The 23174-nt window shown below is 42.4% G+C and overlaps 1 protein-coding gene across 3 annotated transcripts in view; it reads right to left on the bottom strand.

The window, feature by feature from the left end:
• Positions 1 to 22749, bottom strand: part of HEATR6 (HEAT repeat containing 6) — a 29427-nt gene extending 6678 nt beyond the window's left edge. For 2 of the 3 annotated variants that reach the window (XM_084863394.1, XM_084863393.1), the window contains exons 1-16: positions 22497 to 22749; positions 19176 to 19283; positions 17370 to 17510; positions 16327 to 16442; positions 15198 to 15312; positions 14092 to 14193; positions 12865 to 13002; positions 9403 to 9704; positions 8444 to 8621; positions 7959 to 8165; positions 7218 to 7317; positions 5534 to 5889; positions 4181 to 4303; positions 3732 to 3818; positions 1852 to 1986; positions 733 to 855 (exon numbers count right to left, since the gene is read on the bottom strand). In XM_084863394.1, coding sequence (XP_084719520.1) covers positions 733 to 855; positions 1852 to 1986; positions 3732 to 3818; positions 4181 to 4303; positions 5534 to 5889; positions 7218 to 7317; positions 7959 to 8165; positions 8444 to 8621; positions 9403 to 9704; positions 12865 to 13002; positions 14092 to 14193; positions 15198 to 15312; positions 16327 to 16442; positions 17370 to 17510; positions 19176 to 19283; positions 22497 to 22715 — 2550 coding nt within the window. In that variant the 5' untranslated portion in view covers positions 22716 to 22749. Of the gene's footprint in view, positions 1 to 732; positions 856 to 1851; positions 1987 to 3731; positions 3819 to 4180; positions 4304 to 5533; positions 5890 to 7217; positions 7318 to 7958; positions 8166 to 8443; positions 8622 to 9402; positions 9705 to 12858; positions 13003 to 14091; positions 14194 to 15197; positions 15313 to 16326; positions 16443 to 17369; positions 17511 to 19175; positions 19284 to 22496 lie in introns of all 3 variants that reach the window. The other variant, XM_084863395.1, reaches the window with a different exon arrangement.
• Positions 22750 to 23174: the final 425 nt, after the last annotated feature.

Below are 23174 nucleotides of genomic sequence, written 5' to 3'. Positions count from 1 at the left end.
TAAAATCCCTGGTGAAGGTCTCCCACACCTGAGAAGCCTAAGCACAAATATCATTCCCTGGCCTGTGAGAGTTACTATGAATTCTGTGCCTGGATAGATGTCCACCTTGAGGAATGATGTTGACAATGAATATATTTCCAAAACACATCCTATTTACTTAGTGAGATGTCACAAGTAAGAGAAATTTATTTCCTTCTTCGTAAAAACTCCATCAGCCTTCTAAATTATTACTATCACAAGGTAATGCCTCATCTCATCTGTTTTTTAGTTATTCATTAGACATTTACTGGGCATCCACGATCCTGGACAGTGTGCTAAGTAATTAAAAGTAAATGAACTATAGCCGAAACTGGTTTGGCTCAATGGATAGAGCGTCGGCTTGGGGACTGAAGGGTCCCGGGTTCGATTCTGGTCAAGGGCATGTACTTTGGTTGCGGGCATATCCCCAGTGGGGGGTGTGCAAGAGGCAGCTGATCGATGACTCTCTCTCATCGATGTTTCTAGCTCTCTATCTCCCTTCCTCTCTGTACAAAAACAATAAAATATATTAAAAAAAAAAAAAAGTAAATGAACTATAGGCATTACCAAATTTCAGTAGCAATTAAGGAAACCAGATTACGAAGCAGTTTAATCTCCTTTACTGTCCAATTTAAGAGCTCTCATCCACCCACAGAAAAGGACCGGTATGGACTCTAACAGAGGCACCGCAGGGCTGTCCAGCCTCCCGCTGACCTGTCTGAGACAGGGGAAGAGCACGTAGACTCCGAGGGCCCTCGCGGCTGCTGCTTTCACTAAACGGTTCTTGCTGTCGTTCAGCCCGAGCAGCACTGTGATGCACAGGATCTGCCAGTCACTCTGCAGGGAGAAAAGTTGGCGAAGGAAAAGCGAGAATGAAACAACCATGAGTGGGTCTTTGACAAGTGACTGATATGTCGTGTCTATGTTTGAGTTTACATTCAGGAATTAAACACAGAGACCTTGAGGCAACCTTGGCTGAGAGCAAAGGTTGACTTCAGATCCAGTCATTATCTGAGCACCGGCTGGGTGCGGTGCACACACAGCATCTGTGCTCATTTAACCTTTACAACTGTATGAATTAGGCCATTTTATCCTCCTACTTCACTAACACTGCCTTCTTTATAAAGCGAATTTAGCCCTAGCCAGTTTGGCTCAGCGGACAGAGCGTTGGCCTCTGGATTTCAGAATCCTGAGTTCGATTCTGGTCAAGGGCACAGGTTTGGGTTGTGGGCTCTGTCACCAGTGAGGGCCATGCAGGAGGCAGCCGATCAATGATTCTCTCTCAACATTGATGTTCCCATCTCTCCCTCTCCCTTCCTTCTGAAATCAATAAAAAATATATTTTTTTAAAAAGCTAATTAATATTAGTGAAAACATATGCAAATGCCATTGAGAACTAAAGGAAAGGAATGGTTTGAATACCATATGGGTAGGACACCAGCTAAGTATTTCCACATACTTCTTGTTATTATATTACGCACATAATTCCATTTTAGGAATGGATGATAAAGGCAGTGTTAGAGAAGTTAAGATAATCAAAGAGCCAGAAAATGGGAGAGCCGGAATTTAAACCCAGGTCGTTCTAACTTTTGGGTTTGAAATGGTTCTGAAATCTCTGCCTGAAAGCCTCTTCCAACAGGACTTCTACCCCTGCCTCTAAGCACGGGAGGAAAAGCTTTCCCGAGACGTTAAGGTTTTACGTTTTCCCGTTGCCCTCGCCCCACACGCAAGTAGAATAAGCACGTTTCCTCAGAGATAACGTGGAAAACTGCTTCAAAATGAGAGAGAATCCAAATCAAACTGGAGCCGTGATGGCACCGCCGAAGGACTTACCCGCAGGCTGCTGAAGGCTTCCGGCAGGATGGAGGACAGGGCATCGCAGGCGCTCGCCTGCAGGGTCGGGTGCTCTGCATTCTGCAAGGCCCGGGGCAAAGGGCCGCTCAGCATCATGGTCCAGAAGAGCACCACCTGGAACAGGCACAGTCAGAACCGCGGCCCAAGCGCAACAGTGGGACCAGCTCGCCACCGAGACCACCACCAGTGACCGTAGTACTGACACAGTTTTCCTTCCGTGGTAGCTGGACATAAATGCTGTCATTAGGACTTTAAAAAACAGCGAATTAAATCTTTCAACTTTAATAACTAGGAAACTTCAGTGTGCTAGAGTTAAGCAGCACAGAGATAATAAGGAGGAGGGTGAAGATGATGGTGTCAGTAACAGTAGCGGTACCAGCTAATGTTCTTCAGAGTTATGATGTGCCAGGCACTGTTCTAAGTGCTTTACATATATCAGCTCATTTTAATCCTCAGCACAACTAAATGGAGTATATGTCATTATCTCCATATTCGCACAAGGGAACCTAGGTACAAAGAAATAATGTACCTTGCTATTGGGCAGCAGAGCTGGACTAAAATCCAGGTCACTGACCCCTAGGTAGAGTTCTTTCAACCAGATTCCTCAGGGGCACAGAGATCAGGGTCCCGGAGTGGCCTCTGGGCCGTGAGCCAGAGGTGGAGCTGGGTTGAGTCCTTCAGCCATGGCTTCCTGTCTCTGCAACCTTGGCAAGTCACTAAACCTCCACTCTGGTTCCTCATCAGTAAAGCAGGGCAGACATCTACCTGGCAGTTTGTGAGGTAAGAAAATGATACTGTGGCTCCAGTCAGTTTGGCTTAGTGGATAGAGAATCCTGCACACCTCCCACTGGGGATTGTGCCTGCAACTGAGGTACATGCCCTTGACCGGAATCGAACCGTTCAGTCCACAGGCCGACGCTCTATCCACTGAGCCAAACCAGTGAGGGTAGTATATCTCATTTTTAAAGATGAAATAATACTTGAATGTGAACAGCTTACGAGTCTTGCCCAGTCACTTGACAAACAAGGGGAGAAGTTTAGATTCCAACCCAGGTTTCCCCTGATAGCAAAACTCCACTCATCTCCCTGCAAAGGGTGACATTTCAGCTTAAGCGGCAGACTAAGGAAGGGACTAGGGCTAGATATTCTTAATTCCCTGCAAGGATGATGGAAACTGTGAAGGAAAAAGGATAAAGGGGATGAGGAGAGCAGAGGGAGAAAACTGTTGCACTGATTTTGCTTTTGGCACTAAGTAGGAGCTTTTTTGTGTGAGGTAACATGTTCCTTCTCCAAAGAACTGGCACAGAGTGGGGGCAACAGACACACCTAAGATCTCACGAATTTCACTGAGTCAGGAAGGGGACTGGGGCAGGGGAGGACTGGCATTCATTGGGCACCACTGTTTGTCAGCACCTTTACCTCTCATTCACTCTTCCAACAGCCCTTGAGTTAAGGATTCTTGTTCCTCTTTAAAATGAAGAAACTATATTCACAAGCACATAATTAGGTGGTGCTCCCTAGATTTGATCTCTTGCCTTCTGAGTCTAAATTCTAGGCTCTCCTCACCCTTCTAGTCTGCCTTTTGGGTAAGCTAAGTAACCAAACTAGATTTTGTGCAAAATAAATAATTGGTTTTTGCATAGCAAATAATTGGTTACACATAATCTTACCACATCCTGGACTGCAAGTAAACTGAAATGCAAATAAAACCCATTTATCCTACTATCTCATTATCCTAGATAATAAGCCATAAGTTTTGACATCGGAAGAAACACCCACTGCACTTTATAATTGAACCTAAAAAATAAACTGACTGCAGCACTAAGAGAAGAGGAATCTATGAATGGACATCTACTTACCATGGTGACGGGCACTCTCTGTTCAGGCGCTAGGGTGGAATCTGGTTTGTATTGTTGTATTAAGCCTGTACCCAGTTCTTCCAGCAGCTATGAAGATAAAAGAAATAGGTTATCAAAGCAAAATATTAGAACTGTGGAGGTAAAAGATAACTTCCATGTGAAGATTACCTCCAATCAGGGGGAAAAATAATTTCCAACTGATTTTCTTTCTTTTCTATGTAACTTCTAGGTCAGAGGCATTCTTCCCAAGGCCAAATCACCAACTATATACTGTACTGTTAATTTCTTCCCAAATCAATTCTTTGGGTTTATACAGTGAGCTGAAAATAGAGGGATGGATGACTTTCCTACCAGAAACCTCTTGAAGAAACCTCTGATGAACATGCAACAGAAGGACGAATGGAAAAGGAGAAGAAGAAAAAGAGCATGTGGCTTCTAATGAAAATCACCTTTGCTCCATGAAGCTGGATAGAAGGATCTGCTTCCCCCATGCACTTGCAAATCACCTCTCCAAGCTCCATCAAGTAGCCCTGAGCCACTGAGAAGTAGCCCTTTGCCAGATGAGCCAACACCTGCAGAGAGAACAGAGCATGAGCTCCAAGCCCTGAACGCAGGGCTGCAATACCCAGAAAAGTATTTTTTTTTTCTTCTTTTTTAAAATATATTTTATTGATTTTTTACAGAGAGGAAGGGAGAGAGATAGAGAACTAGAAACGTCGATGAGAGAGAAACATCGATCAGCTGCCTCTTGCACACCCCGTACTGGGAAAGTGCCCGCAACCAATGTACATGCCCTTGGTCAGAATTGAACCTGGGACCTTTCAGTCCACAGACCGACGCTCTACCACTGAGACAAACCGGTTTCGACTAGAAAAGTATTTCAATATTTCAGAAGCCACTCACACTTAACAAAGTGTTGAAATATGATGTTGAATGAAATGCAGAACAACCATAATCTTTATTTTATGGCTAAAATCAATGAACTACATCTTATAATTTTATAGTGCTTTATAATTTACAAAATATGTTTCATTAAGGTTATCAATATCATTGCATTTAAGTAAGCCTGGGTATAACTTTTTGAGGTAGGTCTTAATTTAACATTTCAGCTGAAGAAACTAAGGCTAAAAAAGTTAAAGGTTAAAGAGATTAATGAACATGTTTGATATTAAGCAGATAAAGACCCCAGGACCAAACCTGTCTTAGATCATACTTGAGTACAGAAAAAGCAAATACTTTAATCTAGAGTTGTTTTCTTCCTTTCAGGGAGCAATTGTATTTTGTTGTCTCTAAGCAGATAGAAGATAAAAGATTAACTACTCAGCTAATTTGGCTCAGTGGACAGAGTGTCAGCCTGTGGACTGAAGGGTCCCAGGTTAGATTCCAGTCAAGGGCACATGCCCAGGTTGTGGGCTTGATCCCCAGTAGGGGGTGTGTAGGAGGCAGCCCATCTATGATTCTCTCTCATCATGATGCTTCTATCTCTCCCTCTCCCTTCCTCTTTGAAAACAATAAAAATATATTTTTAAAAAAGATTAACTACATAATTTCTTTCAGAATTACTATATACATCTATCTGTCATATAATACCTGACTAAAATGGCCTGCAATGAAAATGAATGAACCTGACATTTTACAATGAAAGCCACAACAACCTTAACCAACAAGCAGCCATAAACAAGGCACTCACATCTCCACTACAGCTCCCACTGACACGGCGGCCATGCGGCTCCCTCCTCCCCACACCCTCTGAGGGAAGAAGAATTAACTTCCGCTTCTGAGACGAGGAAACGACGTCCTACCTGTAAGGCCTCCAGCCGCATGGGGGACGGCATGTAGGTGCTTCCCGCCGCGCAGCCAGCATCGCTGCCCGAACAGGAGTCCTCCTTGGGCAGCACAACAGTGGAGACGCAAAGCCGAACGAGCCAGCAGGGCTCTGAGGACCCCGGTGGAGAGCTAACGGGTGCTTCTTCCACAAAGGGTCCTGAGGGGGCTTTCTTCCACCAGTCAGGGGGGCTGAGGTGAGGAGTGGCTGAGTCGCTGTTGCTGAGTCCGGAGGAACAGGGCTGCTGCAGAAGCAGCTGAACTTCGGGTAAAGGTGCGTGAGTGGACACTATGGCTCCCAAGAGCGTGAGACTTGACACACGAACGTTAACATCTGTCGGAGGAAACAGTAAGAGTCCATCACCATGGGAACAGCTGTTAGAAGGACCATAGTTATCCCTGCAAGCAGCGAAGAATTATGGTCTCCTTGTTTAATCTGGAGCTAACTGAACCAGACCTATTTACTAGCTTATAGGAAATACAGGGGACAGAAATGTAAGTTAACGCTATGAAGAAACTATCAAATAAACTCAGAATGTGAGATATTCGATAGTCCATTGGCTTGGACTTTTCCTAAACTCAGTATCATTAAAGAAAAAAAAAAAAGGGTTGGGGGCTATTCTAGATTTAAAAAGGCTAAAGTGACATAAAAACTAAATGTAATACATAAACCTTGAATGAACATAGGTGGTGTTTTTTGTTTTTGTTTTTTTTTTTACAAATTTGCATGTCATATTTGCATTCCAATTTTAGTATGTGTGCTGCCGAAGCGAGCACTGAGCTGTTTGTTTTTTTTTTTTAAAGCTATAAAAGACTTTTGGGGACACATGGGGAAATTAAAATGCGGATAAGATAGTAGATAATATTATGGAATATGAATATGGAATCAAAATACAAATTTCTTAGGTGGAAAATTGTCACAAAAAATCCACACCTCCATCATGTTCTGTAATTTTGAATACAAAACTCAACTTTTCAGAATGTGGTCAGATCATAAAGCTTGCAAACAAAAGAAAAACAAATGTTTTAACAGCAAGTGTTTACAGTACATACACCAGTGTATGTACTGTAAACATAATTTACAGTTGTTCATATGGAAAATACTACAATAATTAATTAATAAATAATACAAGAAGATGTTTCACGTACTCACAACTGTAACCCTAGTCTTGCCTCCCCCTGCACATTATATGTGGAAGAAGTCAGGAAATGCCAAGAAAGAAGACTGTAGTTAGTGGGGATTTGAGGTTCTGGAATTTTAACTGATCTTCAGAGGAAATAAAGTTAAAGAAGTTAGGTTTTATATTCCAGTTTTTCTTTTTAAAAAGATGATGTCTGTCCACCCATCCTCTACTTATGACTAAGGGGTATAAACTATTACATTTTATGTAATAAAATGCGCTTGGCTCAGTCTAAAGGGATCCCTGGTTACTGCACTGCAGTAGCAAAGAGGCATTCAACTTCACAATCAGTTTTCCAGCTCACTTCAATCAGTGGGACTGCAGAGGTCAAAAGTGGAGTTCTAGCCATTGGATTCTCCTAAAAACTTGGGGGGTGTAAGTGGCGATATCTTACAGCTATACAATTGCTGTGAATATTTTTAAACTAATAATGTAGATTTGACTGATATGAAGAAGCAAATAATTTTAAACTACCACCAACCTTTGTGGCGGACATAAGGCTTTATTTGGTTCCAGACTTTGGTCAGCAGGCTGAGCTTCAGACGGTTATAAGGCGAATTTGATACTAAATTTGCAAGGCACTGCAAAGCACAAGAATAACTGCTCAACAGACCTGATTAACCATAACATAAAAGCAAAATTTTACAGCATTTAATTTAAAAAGAAGTCTTCACATTTATTTGAAAATCACTCATTTTCTTTTCTGTCTTGGGGGATTGGGGGGAGGGAGGGAGAGAGAGCACTTGTTTTCTCATTGGTACAACTTAAAACTAAAAATAAATGAGTGGCCGAAACCGGTTTGGCCCAGTGGATAGAACGTCAGCTTGGGGACTGAAAGGTTCCGGGTTCGATTCCAGTCAAGGGCATGTACCTTTGTTGCAGGCACATCCCCAGTAGGGGGTGTGCAAGAGGCAGCTGATCGATGACTCCCATCGATGTTTCTAACTCTCTATCTCTCTCCCTTCCTCTCTGTACAAAATCAATAAAAAATATATTAAAAATAAATAAATAAATAAATAAATAAAAATAAATAAATGAGTGGTTGCTTTTTTTAGTAAATCCTTTATTTGGGCATACAGGGGTGGTAGGTAATATCAAACAAGTAGGTACAAATAGGATATCTTCAAATAAAATGACCCCTTAGTTATATTCTTAAGTCAAGTTACTTTTAAGCATTGCAAAACACTATACAAAATTGGAACAGATAAGTTGGCACATGTACCTTAATGATCTGAGTGAGGGTCTGTGAGGATGACTCGGCCACCAACGCCAACAAAAGACACCTGTGCAGCTCTCTGATGCTGGAAGCGATCATGACAGAGAAGGGCGTAAAAGCCCTCCGGTGGTCGCTGGTATCTTCAGCCACAGAGAGAAACTGCTTGGAGCCTTCCAAGATGGCAGACAACGCTTGCAGAGCGCAGGCACGCGTCTGAAATTTCAGGATGACTCACATCAGTTAGCCAGATCCCCTTCTTCCTATATACGTTTTTCATTTTCAAAATGTTTAGGATAATTTTAATTGGAATAAAGGCAATGGGGTTAGCTACCAGGTCCTGAAAGTAGCCATGAGCTGGGCCCTTGCACCCCACACCTCGGTTGGTATTGGTAAGAGCTGTGTTCATGTAAGATTGGACAGGGCAGAGAAAACAACGGAGACTTGTAAAGTTTTCCTTCCTAGCATAACACCGAGAATCTAAAAGCTCTCACCTTTGGGGAAGGATCTTTCAATGTAAGAGTCATCAAGGAGACAGATTGTGGGCTTCCAAGCTCAGGGGTGTCAGAGACAAAGGCTGACCAGTAGCCATAGAGAACTTTTTTTTCTATTGATTTTATAGTAGAAAGAAAACAAGCTAATGCTCCTTGGCGAACTTTGGCTTGGTAAGACCTTGAATAACCAAGAGAAAAAAGGAAAGAAAAAAAAAGCCTTTTAATATTCTTAAAAGTATAAGCATGAAATAAAATTTATTTCAGCCAACTCAAATGATACATTGAGAAATTCAACATTCTAAGTCCTAAAGATGCTAATACGATATTAAAAAAGTATTTTTCAAAATACAATGAAAACATGTTAAAGCAATTTGTTTATATAATGTATTGATAAAATTGACAATTAAAAAACACACAACTAGATAGAGAGCAAAAGGGCAGCATTTTGATGTTAGGAAACTGAAGAGCGTCCATTCATCCAATGACCCTGTCCTGAGCATCCTCGTGGCTGTGCCAGACATTGTGCTGAGGTTGGCAGACATAAACCAGCCCCCTGCCACTGACAGATGGCTGATTAATGGCACAGATAGAGCTGAAGAGATAACTACAACACATTTGTTGGCACTAAGGTACAGATAAGTAAAAAGGTCATATAGCAGAGGTACCTAAGCCAGAATGGGGGCGGGGAAGCTCAGAAAAAGCTTCTCAGAGGACATGACTGCTGAGTAAAGGTTAACAAGACAAAAAGTAAAACAAAAAAGTGAAAGAAAGAATGTTTCAGGCAGAGAAACCTCATGCAAAAGGCAAATCAAGAGAATGGGCAAAGTGCAGAGAAATGCAAAGTCCCACATAAATTAGAATATTTAAGTTGAATCACATGCAGCAGTCAGTGTTTTAAGAAAAGTTATAAAAAACTTACATGCAATTTAGAATATAAAAATATAACAAAATACTACTACCTCATCTTACTCTGCATGCCTCCTTCAGCATCAGAATAGTCTGACTCACTACTGCTGATCCTTTTCCAGCTGGAAGAACTGAAGGGTGAGGAGACTCCATCTTTTCCTGCCGCTCCGCTTCCATCTAATCGCGAACTCTGGACAGCCGAGGAGGAGGGAGACCGGGCGTTCCCTTCATGCACGTTCGCTCTGCCCAAGCCAGTCACTGCGGCTGCTTCTCTTTCACCACTGGACCCTTCCTCCTCCTCTTCCTCTTCTTGCTGGATTTTCTTTGGTTTTGTTTTTGATTTTTTCTTTCTATTCTGATGATAAGAGCAAATGAAAAAAAACACACACACACATATATATACATATACATATACACATACATATATATATTATAGTGATTTCAAAACAGTTTCTGAGTCACTGGTCCTTTCCCATTTATTAATTACCAAATATGCCCCCAACATGTAGTTGAAAGAAGTAAAAAAAAGTGACACTTAATAGTGCTTACACATACCCTGTCTACATTAATAAAAGGAAAAGATGCAAATTGACTGCACCTTTGCCACGCCCATCAGACAATCAGGAGTGAGTATGCAAACTAAGCCAACCAAGATGACAGGTTAATCTGCATACGCAGGCACCATGTGGCTGGGGAGCAGGGTGGGGATGTTCCCTGGGCCTCTGGGCAGCGTGGGAAGGCTGGAAGGCGGCTCTGGGCCAGAGCAAAGGCAGTGCCAGCAGTCAGGGGAAGGAAGGCCCATACTTGCACGAATCTTTGTGCATCGGGCCTCTAGTGGGATTATAAGAAGCAAGGTATGAAAAATGTGGGACAGCAAAACTTGTGGCCTGGGTTACCAGGTATATTCCAGCTCTGGTCCTGGGCAAATCACTTAGCCTCTGTGAGCCTGACCTTCATCATTTAAGTGTAAGCCTAACGCACCTACCTGGCACAGTTGTGAAAGCATTCAGCCTTCTCAACTGGGATTCTGCAAGAGAATCGAGCTCTATAGAAAACGACGAGTGACCATTTTCTCAGTTCTCTCACACAAGACACATCGTTAATACCACTCTAGATGTGTAGGAGAGACATTAACCCATTAAGTACATGCATGTTTTAGAGCATTAGGGCTTTGTAGGTGTAGATATTAAGTAAAAGCCAGTTACTTTTCTCCTACTGCTTTTTGACATCTAAAAATCTTGAGAATTTGTACTCTTCTGCATTCTCAAAATCCATGACCTTGGGGAAGAAGGTCCTTATCACTCCTATCTTAGATTACTAATGTGGCTCCAGATTCATAACCTTTTACTTGCTACCAGTTACTTTTCTAAAATGCAAATCTTTTCTCCCTCTGCTCTATAAGATTCTTTGAAATCTCTACCCACTATATGATAAAAGTCCAAATTCCTTAGCATACTATACAAAACTCTTACGATTTGGCCTCTGCTACATACTTGTTGGACCCCTCCCCTTCTGCACATCTGACACTCTAGTCTACACCTACTGGTTAACAATGGCTATATGCACCCTCATTTTCTATATTTTTTGCATCTTTTGTTCCTTCAAAATAACAATGTTCCTTTTCTATTCTAATACTCATTCTGGAGTCTCAGTTTAGCCACATCTTTTAAGAAGTCTTTGATTCCTCAATTTGTTTGGATGCCCTGAATGTGTTCCCAAAGTCTCTGTGAATATGCTGGTGAAAGAAACCCCAAGATTGCATTGTAGCTGTTTATTTATCCATCTTCGCCTTTCCCTTCAAACTCCTAAAAACAGTCTACTGTGTGTATCAGCTAATAATGCGGATTTCTTTCAATAGATGGAGTTACACATATGTTGATATAGATGCAATTTGATATGCATGCTATTTTGTTGTATTGACAACAAGCTTCAAAGCTTCATATGTCAAATTTTCTGAAGGTGTTAACATCATAGATATTTTTACACTTAAAAATGTGGAATTTCATGCCAAAAAAAGAGCATTTTCAGGAAGTTTTAATTTAGTACTTTATTTTGAAGAAAAGTGGGGCTGAAAATTAGCAGATACTTTGGGAAGCTGATGGTGAACATGCTCCATCTCAAGATACCTGTGAACGCTGGTTTAAACACTTTAAAAGTGATGATTTTGATGTGAAAGACAAAGAATGTCCAGGTAAACCGAAAAAGTTTGAAGACCAACAATTACAAACATTATTGGGTGAAGATGCATGTCAAACTCAAAAACAACTTGCAGATGGATTAAACATTGCTCAGCAAACAATTTCCGATAGTTTACAAGCAATGGGAAATATTTTAAAGGAAGGAAAATGGGTGCCACATCAACTGAACGAAAGATAAATGGAAAACCAAAAAGTCATCAGTAAAATGTTGCTTCAACAGCACAAAAGAAAGGTGTGTTTTTGTTTTTGTTTGCATCCAATTGTGACTGGCCGTGAAAAGTAGATTTATTTTGAGAATCCCAAACGCACAAAATCATGGGTTGATTCAGGTCAACCATCAACATTGACTGCAAGGCCAAATCGCTTTGGAAAGAAGACAATGCTCTGCATTTGGGATCAGGAAGGTATGATATTATGAGCTTCTAAAACCAGGTGAAACCATTAATACTGATCACTACTGACAACAAATAATCAATTTGGACCACGCTTTGATCATAAAACTACCAGAATGGGCCAGAAGACACGGCAAGTAATTTTGCTTCATGATGATGCACCATCACACACTTCAAAACCAGTTATAGACACATTAAAAGATCTTGCCTGGGAAGTATTAACCCACCTGCTGACTGGTAATTGAGTTCTAACGGTCTAGAGAGGGAAAATTACAGTCCGAAGGCCAAATCCAGCCTGGCACACACAGCCCGTTTCAATAAATAAAGTTTTACATATTGGAATACACCCACACTCATTCATTAAGATAGTGGCTGCTTTTGGACTAGGACAGTGTTCGGCAAACTCATTAGTCAACAGAGCCTAATATCAATAGCACAACGATTGAAATTTCTTCTGAGAGCCAAATTTTTTAAACTTAAACTTCTTCTAACGCCACTTCTTCAAAACAGACTCGCCCAGGCTGTGGTATTTTGTGAAAGAGCCACACTCAAGGGGCCAAAGAGCCTCAGTTTGCCGACCATGACACTAGGGCATCAGAATTGGCAGTTGCAAATACATACCAGTAAGCCTTTCACAAAAATAGTTTGCTGACTCTTGAGCATTTGAGGGATGAGGATGCTGGGCTTTGGTTGTAAAGTGAATGCTCATTTTTATTGCTGTTATACTGACTAGATATCTTAGAAGTATAAGATGTTCTAAGTGGTATTTCAGCAGTGTGTTGAATTTAAATTTATTATTTTAAAATCCCTAAACTGGATCAAATTCAAAGTGAGCCTTTGGCACAATAGCGATGCAACTAATAGAAAATACATAACAAGCAATAAAAACAATCCGCAACTTAAATCTAAATAGACATAAATGTACCATGGTTGGTCGAGAAGCACTGGATTCTGGGAGTTGCAATTTGACCGGTGGTCGTCCATCGTACTGAGGAAGTGGAGTGGGGTATAATACCGTGGGCATCTCTATGTTTATTCCGGGGAGTCCATGAAACATGGATTTCTAATGATGACGATTAAGAAAGCACACACAAAAAACATAAAGAACCAGAATTATTATGTTCTGGATCACAAAGATAACAAATTAATGTTTAGAAGCTTATTAAGGAAATAAAAAATGGGACAGAAGATAGCTTATAAGACTTAATGAAGAGTTTAATTACATCCAGCAAGATCTGATTTGATCAGATTAGAACTGACTTTAGTTTATTCATTTACTTATTATTTTATTTATTAAATCATAAAATTTATCCAGGTTCATGTAATTATTTTACCTAAATATAAAATTTTAATTTAGCTTATCCATGTCCACATGTAGATATCTGTCTGCCTATCTGTTTAGGAGTAGGGGAGATGGTACAGGGAAAACATTAACATTTTAGTCATGATAAAGCTGTTATCACACCTGGCTTTATCTGAGGCTAGCATAAAGCTTCTTACTATTTTCTGATGGTACTGATGACAGCTGGATCCCCAGAGAGGCTGACCTGACTTTCCCACTGACTGGCAGGTTCAGAAACCAAAGGATGTCCTGGCAACTTACTGACACACACCTTTTTTTCTTTAACATTTTTTTATTGATTTCAGAGAGGAAGGGCGAGAGACAGAAACATCGATGATGAGAATCATTGATTGGCTGCCTCCTGCACGCCCCCTACTGGGGATCTAGTTTGCAACTGGGGCATGTGCCCTTGACTGGAATTGAACCTGGGACCCTTCAGATAGCAGACCGACACTCTATCCACTGAGCCAAACCAGCTAGGTCCTAACACATATCTTGATTGGCCTATCTATTATAGGGAGGGGCAAGAGGCAAGGAGAAGACCTGGTTCTTCTTTCAAATACAGTTTCAAGATCATCTAAAATTAAATTATTTCCAGATCATACATAGTCCCTAAGTGAAGATAGATAAAATTTTAGAATTTTGAGACATGTACTGAATAAAGCAAGGTTTATTGAATATGAACACTTTATTCTTCTCTCTTAAAACATAATACGCTAAAACTAGCCTTGGAGTGACGGTCCTTATGCCTGGGGTTTGAATGGAGAAGATATTAATCAGAATGAGGATGTGGGTTAGACAGTGCCTTACCTTGAGCACAGCGAGGAGAGCTCCGAGTTCCTCAGTCTGTGTCAATTTCATTTTCCCACCATTTAGGAGAGACTGTATGCCTTTTAATGCATTCTGTAACAGCTGGGGGGAGCGGGAGGAGACCAAGTTAAAAGGTAAATGGAATTTGGTTGCCCAGGGACCAACTTTCTAGCACCACTTAAGATGGAAGAGAAAGTGTCTTTAGATGATGAAAAAATCTTTGGGGGGGGGGGGGGGGCAGGGGAGGGGAAGAAACACAAAAATACCCCATGAAGAGGGAAGACATCTGATGAACTACTAGTTATTTCCAGAACAGAGTGTTTTTATTGAATAAGAGTGGTCTTATCATACATGTTTACAAATCAGCATGTACAAATGGTAAAAAAAAACAAAACAAAAAGAGACATTCAGTGGGAAGAACGTGATAGGAATGAAAAGTGGCAAAGATAAGAAGCTGGGAATCTATAATACAACAACCTCAGCAGCTCCCACAGTCAAAGAAATGAATGTGGGAGCAGGTTTCTGGAGAGCAATTCTGATCAAGATTCATTTTTTGACGAGTAATCTCATTTCCAGAATTCTATCCTTAAGAAATGCTCCTCACATGGAAAGAATGTAAACTGTAGTCTTTTTGAAATAGTGGAAACATTGAAAAAACTTCAATTCCATCCATTATGACAATGATTATATAAAAAGCTAACTCCTCCCCACCCCCCGTTTTGCCCCTCTATAAAATAAATAAATCAACAAACATAACCTCAGGTGAGAATTAAATTAAAAATAAGTAAATAAAAACAAATAAAAAAGTCACTAGGCTGAAACTATATTGCTCTATAGTCAGGAGGGGGGAAAATAGTGTTCTTTAAAAACCTAGAATTGCAAAACAAAAACAACAGCAAAACAAAACAAACAAAAACAGTTTCTTGTAATTTAAACCTGATATGATTTCAGTCTTTAGGTTATCAACATTCCACTTATGCCTGGATCTCCAGACAAAACTAACATAGTAGTAGCAACCAAATCAAATCTTTGGTGACGGCTTTGGCTCCACTGCTGCTTCTAGTCTCCTCTGTTACATTCACAAGATTAGAGATAGTCCCACCTACCATGCAAAACGTGATATCATCCATCTCAGGTGATTTTGGAGACTGTAAAATGGTCAAGAAAGCTTGGAAGCAGATATTCTGGTAGGGCTCCTCCAAGTACAGCTGTCCTGGCACACTGAAACACACAGAGAAAGCGAGTCAGTCTCCTTCCAAACGGCTCTCGCCAAAGAATAAGAATTAAAAGTCGCAATAACAGAACGACGGGGTTGGAATGTACTCTCCAATAAAACTGTGTTCTGGAAGAAGACTGAAATGAACTGGAAGAAGGAAGAATGGTCTCCATAGGGAAGAGTTACAGAAGCTTGTAGTGGAAGAAGTATGGAGAGAGAAATCACATTTAATTCTGCAAGGGAAATCATGGCGATAGATCCTGTCAAGTCAGAATTGCACAGCTGACCATGCCTTCCTAGGCCCTGGACAACACTGCAATGCAGAGACCAAATATCCCGGTCAGTTCAAGCTTGTGCTGCTCGCTTTCTACTCCTGGAGTCTAGAATTGGGCAGCTGGGATTGGTTCCACTTTCTTTTTAAAAAAAATATATATTTTATTGATTTTTTACAGAGAGGAAGGGAGAGAGATAGAGAGCTAGAAATGTCGATGAGAGAGAAACATGGACCAGCTGCCTTTTGCACACCCCCCACCGGGGATGTGCCCACAACCAACGTACATGCCCTTGACCGGAATCGAACCTGGGACCTTTCAGTCCGCAGACCGATGCTCTACCACTGAGCCAAACCGGCTTCGGCGGTTCCACTTTCTTAGAAGAAATTTGTCTTGACAGACAAATTTCCCCAAAGCTTAAATTCACATGAATAGATCCTTCTAAAACACTAAGATTAGAATTTATATCAGTAGAAAACAAAAATTTGACATATTGCATATATATCACTTTTACTATATTTTAGGAATAAGGTCCTAATCTATTTTCTTTCATTATTTTACAAGCTTTCTTTACAACCAACATGAAAATTAAAAATAAGCAATATATTATTAGCAAAGAGCATGGAAAATGCAAAGTATGTTGATTTTCTGAGTTGGCTCTGGCTTCAGACAGACTGACCCACCTACAAGGAGCCCACGAGAGGCCCTATATTATTACAACTGGGAAGTCTGATGGGACCCACGTACCTGAGACACAAGTTTGCCATACAATGCACTGCAGCTCTCCTCACTTCAGGGTCAGACTGAGCCACGTCACTCAACTTCATCAAGAGTCCACTCTGGCCTAGTAAGTCTGGGAGATACTGAAACAAAATGACAGCCGGTGTTGGTCAAAGAACAGCTTCTGAAAATATTTCTCTTTAGACAGATTTCATTTTTTAAATTAAAGAGCAGGTAAATACCAAGTGAGGAGAATCTTTTATTTATTTAAAAATATTTCTTTTTATTTCAGAGAAGAAAGGAGAGGAAGAGAGAGAAAGAAACATCAATGATGACAGAGAATCATCGATCAGCTGCCTCCTATACGCCCCACACTGGGGACCAAGCCCGAAACACTGGCATGTGCCCTTGACCAGAATCAAATCTGGGACCTTTCAGTCCACAGGCCAACACTCTATCCACTGAGCCAAACCAGCTAGGGCTAGATATCTTTTAGATGGGGACACAAAGATATGCCCAAAGACATCAGTAAGGATCATCACCCCCAGCCTAGGTAGTTGCCAAAGTATTTAGTCTTGGCTGCATAATGGTAATAAATAATAATGGTTAACATTTACCAAGTGCCAAGCACTTTACATGCTTGGTCTCATTTCAGCCCTGAGGAACTATTTTACACAAGAGGAAATGAGCCTCAGAGTGGTCAAGTAAGGGTTGCTAAGAAACATCTAATTAATGGCAGGACAGAAACATAAAAAAAGCCTATTGGTTCAGAACCTGTGCTCATAATCCTTCAAAAAACAAAGATTAAAAACCAAACAGAGCCAAACCGGTTTGGCTCAGTGGATAGAGCGTCGGTCTGTAGACTGAAAGGTCCCAGGTTCGATTCCGGTCAAGGGCATGTATTGTACATTGGTTGCGGGCACCTCCCCGGTGTGGGATGTGCAGGAGGTAGCTGGTCAATGTTTCCCTCTCATTGATGTTTCTAGCTCTCTATCCCTCTCCTTTCCTCCCCGTAAAAAAATCAATAAAATATATTAAAAACAAAACAAACAGAACACAGTTTAAATTACCTTTTGACATCGTGAGCCATTGCCGTAAACCAGAGCTGCCAGGGCTTGGAGAATTTTCACGTGTGTCCAGGAACTGCACTGTTGAATTGCGGAAATTGTATACGCCAACAGAAAATCCAGGTTTCGCTCATCAACTATCACCTATAGATAGAGAAAAAAATATGTATGATCTACTTCAAAAAATTTTTAAATCCTTTTCAGACATATATGATCATCTGAATTAAGCTGTGCAAGAGAGAGAGTGTGGTGTGTCCATCTTTTTTTGTGTCAGAAAGAACAGCTCTATAGGCCCTGAAAGTTTGATCAAGACTGGGCCTTCTCTACCTTAGAGTCTTGTTTACTACTTCCCCTATACTCCCTCTACTCAAAGTAGAATCTGGCAAAGTCCTTGTAACTTTTCCTGGAACTAACCAGACATTGGCAGCTGTGAATATACAGATATGTAAGGCTCAATCCATTGAAATTTCTTAATTCAACTAAATTGCCTTATACATAGTTAGTAAAAGCTCAACAAAACATTGTGAATAAACGTTTACTAAATAGCTACAAGGTCTCCACCATAATGTGGTGAATACAACAGGAAGAGATGGCAAATCCCTGTCCTCCAGTTTATAATCTTGTTGGGGAAAAGCAGGCTAATCCAAATACCAACTCACAGACAACTGAGATAAACTATCATTAAATGCTAAGGGCTGTAGATGTCATAAGTCAGTGGTCAGCAAACTCATTAGTCAGCAGAGCCGAATATCAACAGTACAACGATTGAAATTTCTTTTGAGAACCGAAAACCAACTTCTGCACGTGGGCCACGAAGTTTCATTCGCACTGTACGTGTGTGCCCGCACATGGTATTTTGTGAAAGAGCCACACTCAAGGGGCCAAAGAGCTGCATGTGGCTCTCGAGCCGCAGTTTGCCGACCACTGCCATAGGTGATTAGAAATGATTCCAACTGCCAATGTGACAAAGATGATATACCTAAGAACAGTCAACATTCAGAAGCTATCACATCAATCTGAAAAATTCTAAACTTGAAAACAGCCTTACTCCATTTATGAAGTCACATGCTGCAGACACTGTTGGTAACTTACCACCATCTTTTTAGATTTTGTTTGGGTGCCCACCCCCTTCTACATGAGACCTGAGGGTAAATCCTAATTAACCTGACAGTGGTTCTCTACCAGAGTCAATTTTGTCCACCAGGGAACATTTGGCAATGTTTGTATACATTTATCATCTGTCACAACTGGAGGGATGCTACATGTATCTAGTGGGTAGAGGCCAAGGATTCTGCTAAACATCCTATAACGCACAGCACAGAATTACCCAATCCAAAAGCAATAGTGCTGAGGTCGAGAAACTTCACATTGTAATCAATCATCTACGCAGCAATCGCCAACCGGTGGCCCATGGACCACTGGTGGTCCGTGAAGTTTGGAAGGTTGGCGACCGGTGACCTAGGGAGCTTAAGCCCTCCAGGTGGTTCTAATGGGCAGTCAAGGTTGAAACTCCCGATTTAAGCCACTTACGGTCATACCATTCCCTGACCAAACTGCCGCAGAGAGGCTTTCATATCACCTACGTCTCCCCAGCCAAATACCAAGGAGGTCTCCTGGACACAAAATCAATAAAATATATATTTTTTAAAAATCAGTTATATTTGCTTTAACATCATTCTTAGCAGGCATTTCCTTTCTCTTTAACATCTCAGAAAACCAGCCTATCATACTTACCACAGCTGTAGTGTTTCAAAGGTACTTACTTATTCTCAGAGCACAATCTGAATTCTAAATTTCCTGAATGATTACCTGTAATGTGTTAAGTAAATGGTGGGTAAGCTGAGACACTTTGCTGACAAGATGATTCTGATTAAGAGGCACCAGTCGGCAAGCTTGGACAAGAAGAGTGCTGACATCCTACCAAAAACAAAACCAAAAAAAAAAAAAAAGACAATAAAAGGTGAGAGAGCCATGTGAAGAACCCGCTCTGCAAAAGGCAAAATGAAAGTGAACGGTTTACAGTCAAAATTGAGGCAAAAAGTAGGAAACGACAGCACAAAAATAGGATGTGCTGGAAATAATCAATATGGTTTCTGTCAGGAAGACTCCAGAGTCTCTACATAAGTAGAGGCAGTATAATTAATAACCAAAGAACGGCTTCTATAATATAAAAGCACACACTGAAGTAAAAAATGCCAAGAAATAGCAAACCAGATTTTCCTTTTTAAAAGTATTTTTATACACTTCAAAGAGAAAAGGAGAGGAAAACAGAGAGAAACTTCAATGATGAGAGAGAATCATTGGGCTGCCTCCTGCACCCCTCCTCCCCCTCAATGGGGATCGAGCTTACAACCTGGGCATATGCCCTGACCAGGAATCAGACTGTGACCTTCTGATTCATAGGTTGATGCTCAACCTCGGAGCCATGCCAGTTGGGCCGCAAACCAGATTTCCATTGCCGCTGGGAAAATCAGAAATGACGCTTGTATGAATTTAATGTAAAACTAGGGAATTCTAGCCGGGACCGGTTTGGCTCAATGGATAGAGCGTCGGCTTGGGGACTGAAAGGTCCCGGGTTCGATTCCGGTCAAGGGCATGTACCTTGGCTGCGGGCATATCCCCAGTAGGGGGTGTGCAAGAGGCAGCTGATCGATGACTCTCTCTCATCGATGTTTCTGACTCTCTATCCCTTTCTCTTCCTCTCTGTACAAAATCAATAAAATATATTTAAAAAAAAAAAGTTTAAAAAAAAAACACACACAAAAAAACTAGGGAATTCTAAAAAACCAAAATTGCACCATTTATTCATTGATGTTTATTGAATAAAAGGGCCCTGAACACCTACTCTGTGCCAGGTCTTTGTGTTCCAAATATAAACAAACATATTTCTGAGCCTTAAAAAGCTCACAATCTAATGAGGGAGATGAAATACACATCCTTAAAGTGACGTAAGAGCTGGAAGAATTAAGTACAAACTCTGGGATAATGGTAAGTAGGGAGGACTTGTGGAAGTGGGTTTTAAGCAGAATGTGGAATGATTTGAAGGATGAGTAAAATCTGTACACAGACAAGGCTTGAGAGACATGGGAAGCAAAGGGAATGCAGTGCAAAGACTTGGAAACAATAGTTGGAGTGAAATACCACTAGGTGCTTGAGGAACAGTAAGTTGGAAATGACTGCACACAGGGCACAGGAAGAGGAGTTAGAGAACAGGAAACAGGAAAGGTATATATTTTTGGGACAAAAATATCAAATCATACAAATAAAACAAAAGTCCCCAACTACTCCCTTAATTCCACTCTGCTCCCTGGTAACACAAACTCTTATTTTGTTGTGAACTCTTTGTATCTATAAAATGTACATACACTTTTCAATCTCCCCACCCCATTGCCGAAACCAGTTTGGCTCAGTGGATAGAGCATCGGCTTGCAGACCAAAAGGTCCCAGGTTCGATTCTGGTCAAGGGCATGTACATTGGTTGCGGGCACATCCCCGGTGGGGGGGGGGTGCAGGAGGCAGTTGGTCGATGTATCTCTCTCATCGATCTTTCTAGCTCTCTATCTCTCTCCCTTCTTCTATGTGAAAAATCAATAAAATATGTAATTTTTTAAGTCTTAAAATAAATAAATAAATAAACAAACAAATAAATCTCCCCACCCTATATTGGTCTCACACGGTATGAACGGTTCTGTAATTTGCTTTGAGCATTTACTAATACATATTGAAGATCTTCCCAAATCAAAAGTTTTACTTCTCCAGTCCGATTGTCTTCCACTAAAGAAAAGATCACTCTTGTCAGCAAAGCAGAGTGGGCTGTAGATGGCTGGGCTGGAGGCAGGCGATAAGTTAGCGGAGGCAAGTGGAAGAGTCCAAGAAAGAGGAGTCCCCTGGCCTGAGGGCCGTCGGCATTGGCATTTGGTATGGGGGGCGGGGGGGGGGGGGGGGGGGGGGGGGGGGGGGGGGGGGAGGGTCGGACAGAGAACTGTCAGGAGACAGAGTGTAAAGAACCAGGCTAGAGAGGCTCTGGAAGGAAGGAAAGGGGAAGAACCGGTCTGTACCTGTGTAAGTTGGCAGACTGAGCCTGTGTTAGTGTATGGGGCATGGCATGTGGCCTCACTGTTAGGGACTGTCAAGTCCGAGGTGCCTGTGAGCACCAGTGTGCCTGGGTCAGGTGTTCAGGGAATTCAGTCAATAGTCCCCAAGGCCTGATGTGTGTGACTAACATTCCTCAAAGTGCTTCTCCGGGGTGGCAGAGAGGGGCAGGGCTAGCATGAAGGAACAGAAAAAGGCAGGGCCTTGGTGTCAGACTTAGGTTCCAGTTCTAGCTCAGCTTTGCCAGCAATATGACATTGGATCTTTTTTGAAAATTTTATTTTTTTAAATTAATTTCTTTATTGATTAAGGTATCACATATTTGTCCTCAATCCCCCATTCCAATCCCCCCCCCCCCACCTCCCTATTGTCCTTGACCAGTGGTTAGGCTCGTATGTGTGCACATAAGTCCTTTGGTTGATCTCTCCCTTTTATCCCCACCCTCCCTTTGAGGTCCACGACAGTGGACCTTTATGAGCCTGTGTTTCTATCAGTAAAACAGACTTAACAATACCCACGCTCTAAAGTTCCTGGAGCCGTACACGGAAAAGCACCGGACATACGTGGTCCCTGCGCTATGCACTCAATCAAGAGCAGCGGTGGGTTTTATATACAAAGCATTCTGCATGCAGGGAGTGGAGCGGTGGGTTTTATGTACAAAGCATTCTGCATGCAGGGAGTGGAGCGGTGGGTTTTATGTACAAAGCATTCTGCATGCAGGGAGTGGAGCGGGTGGCCGGGAAGGTGAAACCAGAGATGACACCTGCGCTGGTGTCAGAGCAGAAGTCACCCGGGCGGGCTTTGAAAGATGCGAGTGCGGCAAGCATGCCGGGTCTTCCAGGAAAGGCAATGAATGAGCCGGCTGGGCGGGGGCAAACCCGCCTGGAATGCAGGCGTGCGAAGTGGGAGGGGCGGGGTGGGGGGTAAGGAAAGCCCGGACGGGCAGCCGGGAGCTCCGGGCGGGGTCAGCGCACTCCCGGAGGGGGTGGGGGGCCGGGCCGGCGGGCTCCCGGGTCCTCCCCGCCCGCACCCGCCTACCTCGGGGGCCACGCCGCCGCCCGCGCTGTAGTTCTCGGAGATGAGCTGGTCCAGCAGCAGGTGGATCTCCGTGCGGGAGGCGCTGCTGTCGTCCGGGCGCAGGGCGCGCAGCCGGGCCGACAGGCGGCGGAACCCGGCGCCCTGCTCCCGGGGCGGCTCCCGCGGCGCCTCTCGCGGCGGCCCGCCCAAAGGGGAGCCGGCCACTTGCACGGTCGCCATGTTTCCTGCGTAGAGCGCGTGCGGGAAATACTTCCGGGGCATCCTGGGCTCTGCGCTCCACTTCCGGAAACGCCTTCTTTAGAGCCGAACCCGAAGCGTTAGGGTTCCAAGACTCTGGGGAACAGATCCTGAGACGTGCTCTGTAAATACATACCTGCCATATTTAAGAAATTTGCTTCTGAGCAGGAATGACATGCCTGTTGAGGCCCAGAGTTTCAGATTCGGGCTAGAGTTGGAGAGGGAGGGGCCATGATGGATGGCAGTGGCGGAAACCGCTAGCTCTACTCAGTACATTCCTCTACTTACGTCTTACCTCAGCCCCTGACTTTTTCCCAGGCACAAACCCGCCCTGAATAAGGTTATGTTCCCCAGTATTCCTTGCGGCTGGTTGGGAACCCCCGCTGTGGATTTTGAGACATCTCACCATACAAGGAATTCAGGAGTTCAAACACGCCTAAG

Source organism: Pipistrellus hanaki, assembly GCF_964339955.1.
Source record: "Pipistrellus hanaki genome assembly, chromosome: 16".
NCBI classification, from domain to species: domain Eukaryota; kingdom Metazoa; phylum Chordata; class Mammalia; order Chiroptera; family Vespertilionidae; genus Pipistrellus; species Pipistrellus hanaki.
This window is presented reverse-complemented; position numbering and strand designations above follow the sequence as displayed.